Below are 12999 nucleotides of genomic sequence, written 5' to 3'. Positions count from 1 at the left end.
GGCGAGGAGCGCAGAGCCGGTGGCGGAGCCGGGAGTGGAGCCGGGACCCGAGCCGGGAGCGGAGTCGGGGCTGGAGCTCCCGCTGCAACCAGGACCGGAGCCGTTGGTGGAGCCAATGGAGCAGGCAGGACCGGAGCCGGTGCCGGAGCTGGTGATGTAACCGGAGCCGGGATGGAGCCGGGACGGAACTTCTCGCCAAGTTCCCCGAGAGCGGCACCCCCGTACCGGTAGCGGCCCCCGGGGGCGTCCCCGCTCTCCCTGTGCGCGCCGGCGGCGGTTCCTGGGGCGGCTGCGCGACGCTGTCGGGGCCGTCCCACCGGGCCTCGTGCCCCCCCTCCAGCCCCCCCCGAGACCCCTCGGTGCCCGCCGGTGCCCACCTGCCGCCCGCGGCTGCGGGAGCCACGTGCCGAGTCCGCCGCCCGCACCGCACCGCACCGCGCCCGCAGCTCCGCTCCGCCCGACGGCACCGGGCACGGCAGGGGCGGGGGCGGGCGCGGGGGGGGAGGGGGGGGGCGAGGGAGGGAGTGGGAAAGAGGGGGTGCAGGGAGGGGGGTGAGTGCGTGTGCAAGGAGGTGCTGGTGTGCGTGGGGGTGCACGGGCTTGCAGAGCTCTGTGGGTGTTGGTGGGTGTGCATGGGTGTGTGGACTCATGTCAGTGCATGAGGATGGGTGTGCAGAGCTCCGTGTGCGTGCACACAGGGTGCGCTCGGGTCCGTGCATGCATGTGTGTGTGCAGAGCTGCGTGCGTGCAAGGTTGAGCGCGGTGCATGGATGTGTGCGTGGGGCTGTGTGCTCAGGGGGGTGCTGGTGCAGGGATGTGTGTTTGCACGGGTGCGTGCCTGTGTGTGAAGGGCTCGGTGTGTGTGTGCACGGGGCTGCATCTGCATTGGTGAGTGCACGGGATGCGTGTGCCCACGGGGCTCTGTTTGTGCACGGAGCTGTGTCTGCATCCACGCGTGCACAGAGATGTGCAAGACGTGGGTGTGAGTTTGCCAGGGTCGTGCTGTGCGCGTGCGTTTCCGTGTGCATGAAATGGGTGCAGTGGGTTTGGGGACAAGGTGTGTGCATGCATGTGGGACCCCCCCACAGCTTTCCATCTTCAGCCCCCCTTGGGGTCCCTGCATGCCTGCGGCCACCAGCCCATTTCTGGGAGTCACTCATTTTGGGGAGGCTCACCCACATTGGACCCAGCAGAGCAGCAGCGCCCGAGGACTGGATTTCCCTCCATGGATGCAATGCTGGGGTGGGGACGCAGCTCACAACCCCAGGGGGAGCAAATTTATGGCTGCTCTTTTCAAACCCTGACAGGCTCCACTGTTTTGTGCACAGCCAAATCTCACCCTCCACCTTCAGGGTGCAGGGCTGCCCCTCATGTCTTCACTGCTGCAACTGGGGAAGGATACAGCCTGAAATGGAAGCCCTCTGGCACCTGCAGGGCCCACGCATGTCCTTGCAGCCGTCCCTCTGCACCCATGTGTGCATGCAGGGATGCGAGCTGGGGGGCTGCAGGTGTGCATGCATGCATGTGAGCGCATGCACCGTGTCTTGTGTGCATTTGCATCTGTGCATGCCTGCTGTGTGCATGTGTGTGTGTGCATGCATGTGTGCAGATGCACGCTGGCACACGGGTGGTGGGAGATGCTCCTTTCTGTGTAATTTATCCGGATAGTTTTTAAATTTGCAGGCTGGGCCAGCTCCCTCCAAAGGGCGCCGATCCATCAGCCGGGCTCCACGACGGATTTATGGGCCCTTTATGCTGGAGGATCAATGCAATCCTGAACCGCCCGGCGCTGTTTGTGCAACAAATTACAGCAGTGGGAGCAGTTCCCGCAGAGGGGATGGGGTCCGGGAGCGATCGATGCTGCCCAAGCTGTCCCCTGGGGATGGGGACATCAGAGTCCCACCGCCATCACCGCCCTTCTGTTGGCTGATCTTAATGAGCAGCAACAGCGAATTAATTAGGAGGGCCGCAAGGGGAAGCCTGAGCGCTAATTAGCAAGAGCTGGGGGCATACGGGGAAAGGGAGCTCAGCGGAAAGGAGCCACTCATGGGAACACGAGGGGTCCTGGCTGCTCCCAGCACTCCCAGTCCCATTGGGGTCCCATTGGCAGTGCTGCACCCAGGGGCAGCTGCAGCCCCAGCACAGGCTGTGAGGAGAGGGAGTGCAGTGCAAACACTGCCAGTAAAAATAGCAGGAAGGAAAGGTCAACCCCGGAGAGAGCAGCGGTGGTGGTGGGGAGATGGGGGGGATGGAGGCTCGGAGATGGATCCCGTTCATGGCTATAGGGCAGCTCAGCCCCACCCAGTGGCACCAGTGGTGGAGGTGCCCCACTTTGTCACGGTGGATGGGGGGTAGTGGCCGTGGGTCCCCATGCCATGAGGAGAAGTGGGGATGACACTCCTCGGGGCTACATGGGGCCGGCGGTGATGGACGTGTCCTGCAGCAGCTATGGGGACGCTGCGGGGCGCCGAGCCCTGCCACAAGCTCAGGGCTGGCAGTGGAGCTGGGGAGCAGAGCATGAATAAATGCATGATCTGCAGCCCCAGGGCCGCGAGCGGGGCCGGCATGGGGAGGGGGGGCTGTCTGGCGGGCACCAAAGCACGGTCACCATCTGCCTCTGCAGGCAGGGTCACATCTTGTCCCCAAAGCCCAGTGCGCCCAGCGCCTCACGCTCAGTGCACGGTGTGTGCACTGCCCTCCATGCTCCTGGTGCACGGCACACGGTGCCCACGCACTGTGCACGGTCTCCAGTGGGCAGCGCACAGCCCTGGTGCAGTTCCTGGTGCACAGTGCACCACGCAGGGTTCTCAGTGCACGGCACACGGCGCACATTGCGCACGGTCCCCTGTGCACAGCTTGTGATCCACAGTGCACAGATCACAGCTCCCAGCGCTCGGTGCCCCATCCCAGCACACGGCGTCCCTGTCCCTCTCCCCGTGCCATCACCGAGTCACTTCCCTCCCAGTTGCTGCACTGCACTGGGACCAGCAGACAGATTGGTGTGTCGGCGCCCGGCACGTGGTCACGGGGGAGCCTTGTGCAAATGAATATAGATTGGCCGGAGGCACCCGGGCGCCGCGCTCCATCCAGGGCGTGTTTGCAATAAAGCCAGGCCGTATGCCGGGCCCAAATTGGATGAAAATTGTCCTTGAATGGAGACAAATAAACCAACAGCAGTGAGAGGGGGGGAGGACACATGGCCTGGGGGGGCTGCAGGTGGCTCAACAGGTCCTGAGGGTGGTGGGAGGGCGATGCTGCCTGCATGCATGGTGACAGGTGGAAAGTGTCACCTGCTGCCTGCATGGGGGCCTGGCACCTTGTCATCCCCCCCCCCCGGAGGAGGGAGTCCCTGCGCCCTGCTTCCAGTGCATGTCCTGTCCCCATTCTGAGCCCTGTCTTCAGTGTAAGCCCTGTCCTTGTGTACCCACCCCCAATTTGTGCCTCTCCAGTGCACACTCTTTGTGCCCCAGCACCTCCTGTGCATGGCACACCTCCCCCTGCTGCCCACCCAGGTTCATTAACGTCTGCTGCTAATTGCTGATGAGGCAGCTGGGGGCACGGCCCCACATGTTGTGGCTGTGTTGGGCTCAGGATGAGGTGAGTTGGGGAGCAGATGACACAGGGGAGGGGAGGACTTTGGGGACCCTCAGTTTCACCTGCACCCTGTTTTCCTGAGGTTGTCTCCTTAGCATTCAGCCCCATTGTGAGGAGCAGCAGGGCGTCAGCGGGGGGTGACAACACTGAGATTTGGGGATATCCCCATGAGAGGCTGGGGGGGATTCATGGCCCCCCCCGGCTGAGTCACTGCTGGGGCGGCAGCGGGGCCGTCCGTCACCACATGCCAACGCGTGACGAGATGGATGGCTGTGGGCTGCCCCGGATTAATTCTCTGGACAAGCAGCATTTATTAAGGATTCAGAGGATGTCGGATGGAGAAATCCATCCCAGCCAAGCAGTGATCAAGGGGGGGTGGCGGGTGCAGGGTCCCGCCGCCCCCTGTTGTACAGCAGAACCTGCAGCCCCCCACCCTGCGCCCCAATGTCCCCCCGTGCCACCATCCCTGTGCCCCCCCAGGGCTCACCCCCACCCCACAGGGTCGGGGGGCTCATTGCACATTCACCTCATGCCTACCTGAGGCACCCGCTGACAAATAGACATTTAAATCAGACAATTAGCTGGCCTCCACCGCTGACATTTTTAATGTATTAATGTGCATCAACAGCTAATACATATAAAATTCCCCTAATAACAGCACTTGGGTAAAGGGGCTGCTCTGCAGCCCGGCGCTGGCAGTGATGTACGAGTCCAGAGGGACTCCGGCCCCGGAGTTTGCATTAATTACCAGCAAACTGACAAGGCAACGTGACATTCGGGAGCTGCGCCGGATGCCTTCAACCAACCCTTTGGGTGTGTGTGCTGGTGGTGTGTGCACACACGGGTGTGGATGGGTGCACGGGGGGGGGCTGGGGGTGGGGGGTCTGTATGAAGACGTGTGTGTGTGTGCTGCGGGGGGGATGTGGGTGTGAGGGGAGGATGCGTGTGCATGGGGTGTGTGTGCGCCACAGGGGCAGGTGTGTATGCAGGGATGCGTGTGCAGCGTGGGGACACGTGTGTGCGTGAGGTTGTGTGCCTTACAGGAGGATGTATGTGCACAGGGATGCGTGTGAATCGTGGGGTCAGGCTTGCACAGAAGCACACATGTGTATGGAGGGACGTGTGAGCAGCATGGGGACATGTTTATGCTCGGGGGGGGGTGCACCATAGGCACACGCGTGTGCATGAGGTTGCGTGCACCACAGGGACGTGTGTGCACGAGGATAGGATATATGTGCACAGGGATGCATGTGCTCCATAGGGACAGGTGTGCACACAAGTGCATGCACCATGGGGACGCATGTATGCAGGGACGTGTGAGCACCATGGGGACACATTTGTGCACGTGTGTTTGTGTGTGTGTGCTGCATGGGGACACGTGTGCGCGCGGTTGTGTGCATGAAGATGGAACGCATGTGCACAGGGACGTGTGTGCATCGTACAGACGTGTGCATACATGTGTGTGCATGAGGACACGCGTGTCCTGGGGGTGTACATAGCAGCTGTCCCACACGGGGCAGCCCCCAGCTGGACTCCCCCAAACGAGGCGATGACAAATGCTTCAATTAGCGGGAAGGCTCCGCCAATCGATGCCTTAAACGCTGCCGCCCAGAGCTGATCAATGCCTCCTATTACACCCAACAAGGGGGTATACAGCAGCCCCCCTCCCCCCCCCCCGGGACCCCTCAGACCCATGGGGGGCTCCTGTGCTTTGGGGACATGGGTACACCAAGGCCTGGTGGTGCAGCTGGGGGTGCTGCCCACTGCAGTGAGGCTGAGGCCCCTCCTTGCCTCCCAGCCTGGAGCTCGAGAGCCAGATTTGACATTTTTAAATCCAGATACTTTAAGAAATCGATCCAGCAGCGGAGCACCACCTGCCCCCCCACATCCCCCCCCCCCCCCACCAGCATCGATCCCAGACTGCAGCACGGGGGGGTGGGGGGGAGCACAGCAGCTATGGGCAGCCAGGAAAGGGGTCATCCCCCTCCCCAAAAGGTGTAGCCCTCCCAAAAAAGGCACTGCTCCCCCATCCCCAGGTGCAGCTCCCCACGCCTCTCCATCCCAATGCAATCCTCCCCCCCACAGGTGCAGCTCCCCCCTCCCCCCCCATGCATCCAAATCCTAATGCAGCCCCCCCAGCCCCCCCACCCAGGGCGCAGCTCAGCCAAGCGTAGCCCCACTGGGAGCCGCTGTCAGGGATGCAGCCAGGCGGGGTGGGCAGTGCGGGGGGGCTGCTGTCAGCCCTGATGGGTAGCTGGGCAGAGAGGGGCTGCAGCATCTCCCCCTGCCCCATATTAGTGGGATCCCATAGGAGCCAGGTTCCAAGCATCCCTGCATCCTGCTGAGCTGCAGCCTTGGGGGAGAGGGGGAGTTGCCTATGGGGGGCTGAGCTGAGGAGGGGGTCACAAGGAGGGGATCACTGCCCCCTCCCCCCCCCCCTCCATCCCTTCTAGTCCCCACTTCTGGAGTGGCTGTGTCAACAACACAGCCGGCCAGGGCCGTTAATAATGAATGAGACCAAATTGGAGGCCGGCAGTGGCTAAGCCGAGCAAACACAGGAGCGGTGGTGAGGGTGGGGGCTGCGGGGGGGAGCGGGCGGGGGGTGGAAGCTGCTGGGAGGGCACAGCACCGGTAAGGGGCACAGCTCCAGCATTGTCTGCATGGCTGCATTTGGGGGGCATACGGCTGGAGGGGGCTGCCATGGGGCTGAGGGGGGAGGTCATCATGGGTCTGGGGGCTTTCACTCACAGTTGGGGGGGGGGGGGGGGGTTCTTCCCATATTAGGGCTTTGTGATCCCACCCCACAATCTTGCAGTGCTCTTGCCCTTTGCCTGGTGCTGTCACAGAGGCAAAGTCCGTGTCAGGAGGGGGGGGAGGAGGGGAGGAGAAGAGCTGCCTGTGAGCTCTGTGGGACTCTGTGCAGAGGTGGGTTGGGGGTGCTGAGGGGGTCCACAGAGCCGTGGGTGGGTACATGTGGTGCTGGGAGGCTCGAGAGGGCCCCGGGTGCACAGATGTGAGTGGTCTTGGGTGGGCTCAGGGGATCCTGGATAGGGATATGGGACTTGGGTGGGGGTGGATGAGTACTGAGCGGGTGCAAAATGGCTCTGGGTGGGGTAATGGGATGCCGAAATGGGTATAGAGGGGTCCTGACTGGGGGGCTATGGGACCTGGTGGCAGATCTGGGTGGGGAACAAAATGGCTCTGGATGGGCTTGTGGGATCTCATATGGACACAGGGGGCCCTGCATGGGAATGCAGGGTACTGAGCAGTCGTGAAGCAAGTCTGAATGAGCACTGAGGGTCCTGGGAGAGCATGAAACAGCACTGGGAGGGCACAATATAGCTCTGAGTAGGCTTGTGGTTTCTCCAGATGGGCACAGGGGGTCCTGAGTGGGGGGTATGGGACCTGGGGGATTGCCAAGCCCTGGGTGGGCACACAGGACTCTGAGTGGTGGGATCCATATGGGCACATGGGTTCTGAGGGTGGGCATGAAACAGCACTGGGTGGGCACAAGATAGCTCTGGGTGGTCTTGTGGTGCCTCCAGATGGGCACAGGGGGTCCTGGGTGGGGGATATTGGATCTGGGTAGGGATGGCCAAGCTCTGGGTGGGCACATAAGACTCTGAGTGGTGGAATCCATATGGGCACGGGGGTTCAAGGGGTGGGCATGGAGCAACTCGGGGTGGGCTGGTACAGTCCTCGGTTAGCACGTGGGACACAGAGGGGTCCGTCACAGGAGGCACAGCTGTGCCCCACTGCCCCCAGCAATGCCTTCCCTCCCACAGGACTCCAGATGCCAGTGCCACACCAGTGCCACAGCTCAGCCGTGAGCCAACCAGCATGGCCAAGCACCTACTGGTGGCCTACGGGCTGTGGGCGCTGGGGGGGCCACTGGGGCTGCATCACCTCTACCTGGGCCGGGACAGCCACGCTCTGCTCTGGATGCTGACACTGGGAGGCTTCGGTGCCGGCTGGCTCAGCGACCTCTGGCACCTCCGCCATTGGGTGGCCGTGGCCAACAGCACCAGCAGCCAGTACAGGAGGGCTGTGCCAGCACTGAGCCCCATACTCCTGGCGGGGCAGGTGGTCGTTGGGACATATTTTGGACTGGTGGCCGCGTTGGCACTGCCTTGGGTGCCCCAACTGCTGGCCCAGCCGCTGGCCGTGGGGCTGGGCGTGCTCCTGACAGCCTCCGTGGGCGAACAGAGACCCAAAGCACACCGCGTCCTTACAGCAGCCTTCCTCACCTCCCTCCTCTTCCAAGCCCAGCTGCTGGCCGTGCTGCCCTCCAGCATGGCTGCAGGCATGGCGGCACAGCGGCACCGCCGCTATCAGCATCCCGCCGGGCCTCCGTTGCGGCTCCGCGCCCGACTCTTCCATCTGGGCATGGCCTACATGGCCTTCGCCGTCCCGGTGGGGTACAGCCTGCTGCACAGCACCGCCGGGGCTTTGGGGTGGGTGGGAACCATCCCCATGCGGTCCCTCCAAAGCCTGGCCTGGATGCTGGGGCTCAAAGCTGGGCCTGGAGGATGCACTGAGCGGCAGCTGTGGGCTTATCAGGTATGGGGCGCATTGAGATGTGGGGAGAAAGGGGGTTTGGTTGTAGAGGGGTTGCACGGGGTGTAGGCATTTTGGGGGTGTTGGGAATATCCAAATAATGTATCAGGACGGTATCTCTGATAAAGCAGATTTGATTTGCAACTGCAGTGGCGGGCGTCCTACAAGCAGGAGAGCACGCAGAAAACAGCGTTGCATCTTTCATGCCCTGTTACTCGGTGCTGATCTCTTTCTCCCCTGGTTCCTCGTTGGCTGAGTACTTTAGGATCACAATCTTCCCGACGCTCAACTAAACATACGGATACTGGATAAACATCCATTTTTGCTGGCTAAGCATATATCGCTAATTAGTTAAGTTCTCACATTTGCTCATTCAACACTTGGTCATTGTTTCTGGACATCTGCTCGTCCTTGCATAGAGATAAACTTGGAAGCAGAATAGGGGAGTATCTTGATGCCTGCCTGTTGCATCCCAACCTACCAAGGTTGCCTACCCAAGGCAAACCAGCCTTGTGTACAGGCCCTGGCTTCTTTAACATTTGTTAAATCTGTTTTTCTTTTGCTGAGGGTCTCTTATCCAAACAGAACAGCCCTACAATATGCTTTCTAGTCCACAATACTATGCCTATACTATTTGGAACATTTAAAAACTACTGCAGTTTTGCAAGCAAGAATTAATCATGCAATTCAGCAACTAAATTTCTAAAGTATGTTACTAACGTAGATGGTATTTCTACTTTTTCACAAGTCACAAAATACAAATACATTGTGCTCTACTTCTTCAGATCAATTTTTCCTTTTTAATATCTAATGCAGGAACAACATTCCATTCCTACAGGGGCAAAAGCTGGGAGGAATGGGATTTGGCTGCCCCTAGCCTGTTGAGGGTATACATGTATATAGGTTGCATGTGGCTGATTTTGGGGTGTCTGGGGGACAAACGCTGGGGGGAATGGGGTTTGCTTGCCCTTAGCCTGTAGGAGGGTAGCACGGGGTGCACGTGGCTGATTTTGGAGTGTTTTGAGGTGGAGGGGGAGGCTGCCACCTCATCCCATCGTATCTCTTTTTGCCTCTTCCAGGTTCTCGGCATCCCACCCGGCTCTGGCATTGAGGAGGTGCAGAGGAGCTACCGGGAGCTGGTGAAGGTTTGGCACCCCGACCACAACAGGCAGCGGGCTGAAGAGGCCGAGCAACGCTTTATTGAGCTGCAGGAAGCCTACGAGGCGCTGGGAGGACCCCGCAGGGCAGCAGCAGGAGGAGGCTGAGCCCGGCATGCAGGGAGCAGAGGCACTGATGGGGGGTTGTAACCCGGGGTTTGTAACACGAGGTTTCTTTCCTTTCTTTGTTTCTTTGCTCAGCGCCATGCAGTGCGGGGGCCGAGGACGTGCACCGTGCAAAGCAATGCACGAGGTGTCGTGTAAAATGTTACACGGGGATGGCTGCGACCAATGGATGGAGGCTCGTGCAAATCATTGCATAGGGATCCGTGCCGGTCGTTGCACGAGGATCTGTGCAAATGGCTGCGCTGGGGCTTGTGCAAACTGTTGCATTGGGCACCATGCAAACCACTGCACGCGGATCCGTGCGCAGCATCGCCTGAGGACCTCGCCTGGGGACCTGGGTCCATCCCCGAACCCCCCGGCTTCCAACAACCCACCCCGGTCCCAGCGGGATCGCCCAGGTGGAACCGCGCCTCGAACCCGCCCACATCCGCTCTCAGTCGCCGCCTTTCTCACGCTCGGCTCTTTCCGGAGAGGATTCGGGTGTTTCCGCCACAGGGCGGTGGCTCTCGGCAGTTTCCGTCCACGTTCGGCCCCCGCTGCCCCGCCTTGCTCCGCCCCTCAGGGGGCGGTGAGGCGTGGCCTCTCCAGTACCGCACCCGATTGGTCCTGGGCAGCGATTAACCCCGCCCCTCCCCGAGCTGCGTCTGCGCACGTTACAGAACACAGCTCTGCCCTCTCATTGGCCTGAACCTCTCAGCCCGCCCCCCACCTCGCTCCAGACTGGCTGAAAAAGCAAGGAGGCGGGCCTCGCCTCCCCCTCCTCCTTTCTCTCATTGGCGGCGGTCTCCGGGAACAGCGTGACGCTATTGGCTTTCTCGCGGCATCCGCGGAACCGATTGGTTAGAGGGAGGCTGAGGGCTCCGACCGGGCCGCGGCCCCCGCCTCCTCTCCGCTGCATCCGCGGCGGCCTGAGGTGAGCTGAGGGGCGGGGGGGGGAGAGGCCTGGAGGTGAGGGGGGCCCGAGGGGGTCTGGAGGGAGCAGGGCCTGAAAGATGAGGTGGTGGGGTGGGGGACGCCGGGGGCTGATTTGGAAGGGAGAACGGTGAGAGGAGAGACCCCCGTAGGCCGCGGCGCGGGGAGGAGGGCTGTGGGGAACTGTTCTGTGAGGCCTCGGGTTGGGGGGAGGCTGGGCGTTATGGGCTCACGGGGCTTTGGGGTCTCGGGGGGGTTGGCTGAAGACTCCATCGGGCACGAAGGGCCCGCAGAACGAGCTCAGGCTGCGGGTACGGCTGAGTCAGTGCTTCTCCTCCCCATCACACCGGGTTTGGGGCTTTGGCGTCTGTCTCTGTCGTTGTTGTGCCTCGTTAATGAGGGCTAATAGCAGTTAATGGCTTGTGGGGGGGTTGTGACTCCGCCAGCAGCTGAGTTGTGCTCAGCTCCAGCTGTCCCAAGCGTTTGGTTGTTGTGGTACCACATAAAGTTCTGTCCTTTTGGGCTTTTTAGCCCCACTGTGCTCCTAAGAGCCATCCCATGAGCAGCACTTCCCGGTAGCGTTCCCTTAAAGGAGCATTTAAATGTTTTATGAAGCCTTCGGCAGAAGGTTCTGGTTGGATCCCGGATGAAGGAGCTCAGAGGTGACTGCGGGAGGATTTGTTGGTGCTGCGTTATTCTGGCAATTAAAATTTAGAGCTTGTTTTTAATTGCTGCCTCAGGCTGTGGCTGAGGTCAAAGGGAAAGCTGAGAGGGGATGGCAAGAAAAGCCTTCCCCTGCATGGAGCTTGGGGAGCTGCAGGAAGTCCTCACCACACAGCAGCGGGGCAGGGGAAGGTTCTTTTTCTATTTCCCATCACCTTTCTCTTTCCTTTTTCTCAGAAAGATGTGCTTTTTTTTAGATGCTTTGGTTAAGAGCTCAACCCCAATCTAAAGGACGGTCGTACTCTATGCCATAATTCTTGGCAGATCCCTGAGACCCTTGCGCTCAGAAAGGTAGCAAATGAAGCCTGAAAGCAGCAGTGGTGCACACTGTTGCTGGGACAGATGCTTTTTTCTGGTCCCCCTGCATCCTGCTGAGGTTTTTGGAGCACTTCAAGCCGAGGGGTCCTGTTGTGAGGGAAGCAGAAGGAAGGTTCCCACCTTGAGGCATAGGTTGTGTCGCTGTGTGAAGCATCGGGAATCCACCACTGTGTTTGGAGACTGGATGAGGGAAATGCTCCAGGAGGGAGAGCCGACCCTTTTTTCTCCAGCAGCCACCCATGGGGGCTTCACTGAGTGCAGGAGAACTGCTGTGAGGGGTTCTGCGGGCTCAGGGGGTGGCTGCAGGAGAGTTTCGTCAGCTGGAGGACGGAGCTTTACTTCCTCGCACTGATAAGGGGACCCAGTGAGCCTGGGAAAGGTCCACGTTTGAGGAAAAGCTCACACTGGGTGGGGGCAGAAAAGTGAAATGCTGAGATGCGGCTGAGAGCTCTGAGCTTGACGTGGGCTGCTGTAACGTAGCAGGCATTGGCTGGTTTCACCCTCAGAACCCCACGTTTCTCAGCAAAAGCACCTTTGGTAGGATAATAAAAATCCCCAGGGCGCATTTCTCTCCGTCCGTCTTTCCCTTTAAACAGGGAGCTCTCAAGTTTGGAAAGTTCACTGAAATGCTCTGTCTAGACAGGGCAGGAATGGCCTGGAAAGAGAACACCACGGGTGGGGTGATCTGAAGTCATTTCTTTCTTGCTGTGCTGTCTGTAAAGCTGCGAATGACTTTTCCTTATTTGAAAGTGAGCCGGTCTGTGCTTAGCAAAAATGTGCATTCCCGTTGTGGCTCGGGAAAGCCACGTGCCAGCTGGGATCAAGGAGGGTTCCATCGCTCTGTCTGCAGCACTGGGTTTCTGTGGGTTTTTTTTATGCCCCCTCCATCCCATTCAGTATTTCATTTTAATGCTGCAGGTCGCTTTCTGTCTTGTTTTGTGTTGACTCTGCTGTTTCTGTAGATACGTGGATTTGAGCTGCTTGATCCCACCTTGGGGGTTGCTGGTGCTAATTTTGGAGGAATGTTTGCCATTAGTGGTTATTTTATTCCCCGCTCCGTTGCTTTTTTCACTTTGTGCACAGGCAGCTCAGAGCTGGGCTTGCCAAAGGGTGGCTGGGAAGCTGTGGTGCGCTGCTTGTTTCTCTTCACGTGTTTTAATTACTGTTCATTTTCTACCTCTGAAGTGGGGAGAAGCTATTTGCTGGGTGATAACGTGCACTTGCTTCAGATACTTGGAGATCTCCCAGCAACTTTTCAGGCAGCTTTTTTTTACAGTGGTGTCCCCTCAGGTGCTCGCTTCTGAGGCTGCAGAGACAGCTTATAAACGTTCCTTGCTGAATTTGTTTGTAAGCAGTCACTCTTTGTATGTAAATATCCATTCTTTTACCGAGCTGACTTGGAGAGACGGCTGGAGGGAGTTCACCTGAAGTGCTCTGTGTGCTGCTCCGGGTTTGGTGCCTTTCTGTTCTTCCTTCTTATCCAAAAGTGCATTTATTTAAAGGCGTGGAATTATCAAGAAGGTTTGGGTGCCGACCTGAAGGTGCCCAGCTCCCCGTGCACTGGGAAATGGAACCTGGGATGCATTTCAAATCATTATCCCCATCCTTCCCT

General features: G+C 59.6%; 1 protein-coding gene across 1 annotated transcript; it reads left to right on the top strand.

Annotated features, from left to right (window-relative positions):
- Positions 1-7434: 7434 nt before the first annotated feature.
- DNAJC22 (DnaJ heat shock protein family (Hsp40) member C22) lies at positions 7435-9416 on the top strand (the record flags this gene model as incomplete). The annotated part of the gene is made up of 2 exons (XM_079547792.1): positions 7435-8154; positions 9231-9416. The coding sequence occupies 2 exons, from the start codon at positions 7435-7437 to the stop codon at positions 9414-9416; spliced, it is 906 nt and encodes a 301-aa protein (XP_079403918.1).
- Between the last annotated feature and the right edge of the window lie 3583 nt (positions 9417-12999).

This window comes from Tetrao urogallus (genome assembly GCF_951394365.1).
Source record: "Tetrao urogallus genome assembly, chromosome: 31".
Lineage (NCBI taxonomy): Eukaryota > Metazoa > Chordata > Aves > Galliformes > Phasianidae > Tetrao > Tetrao urogallus.
The sequence above is the reverse complement of the archived record's forward strand: the minus strand, read 5'-3'. Positions and strand labels throughout refer to the sequence as shown.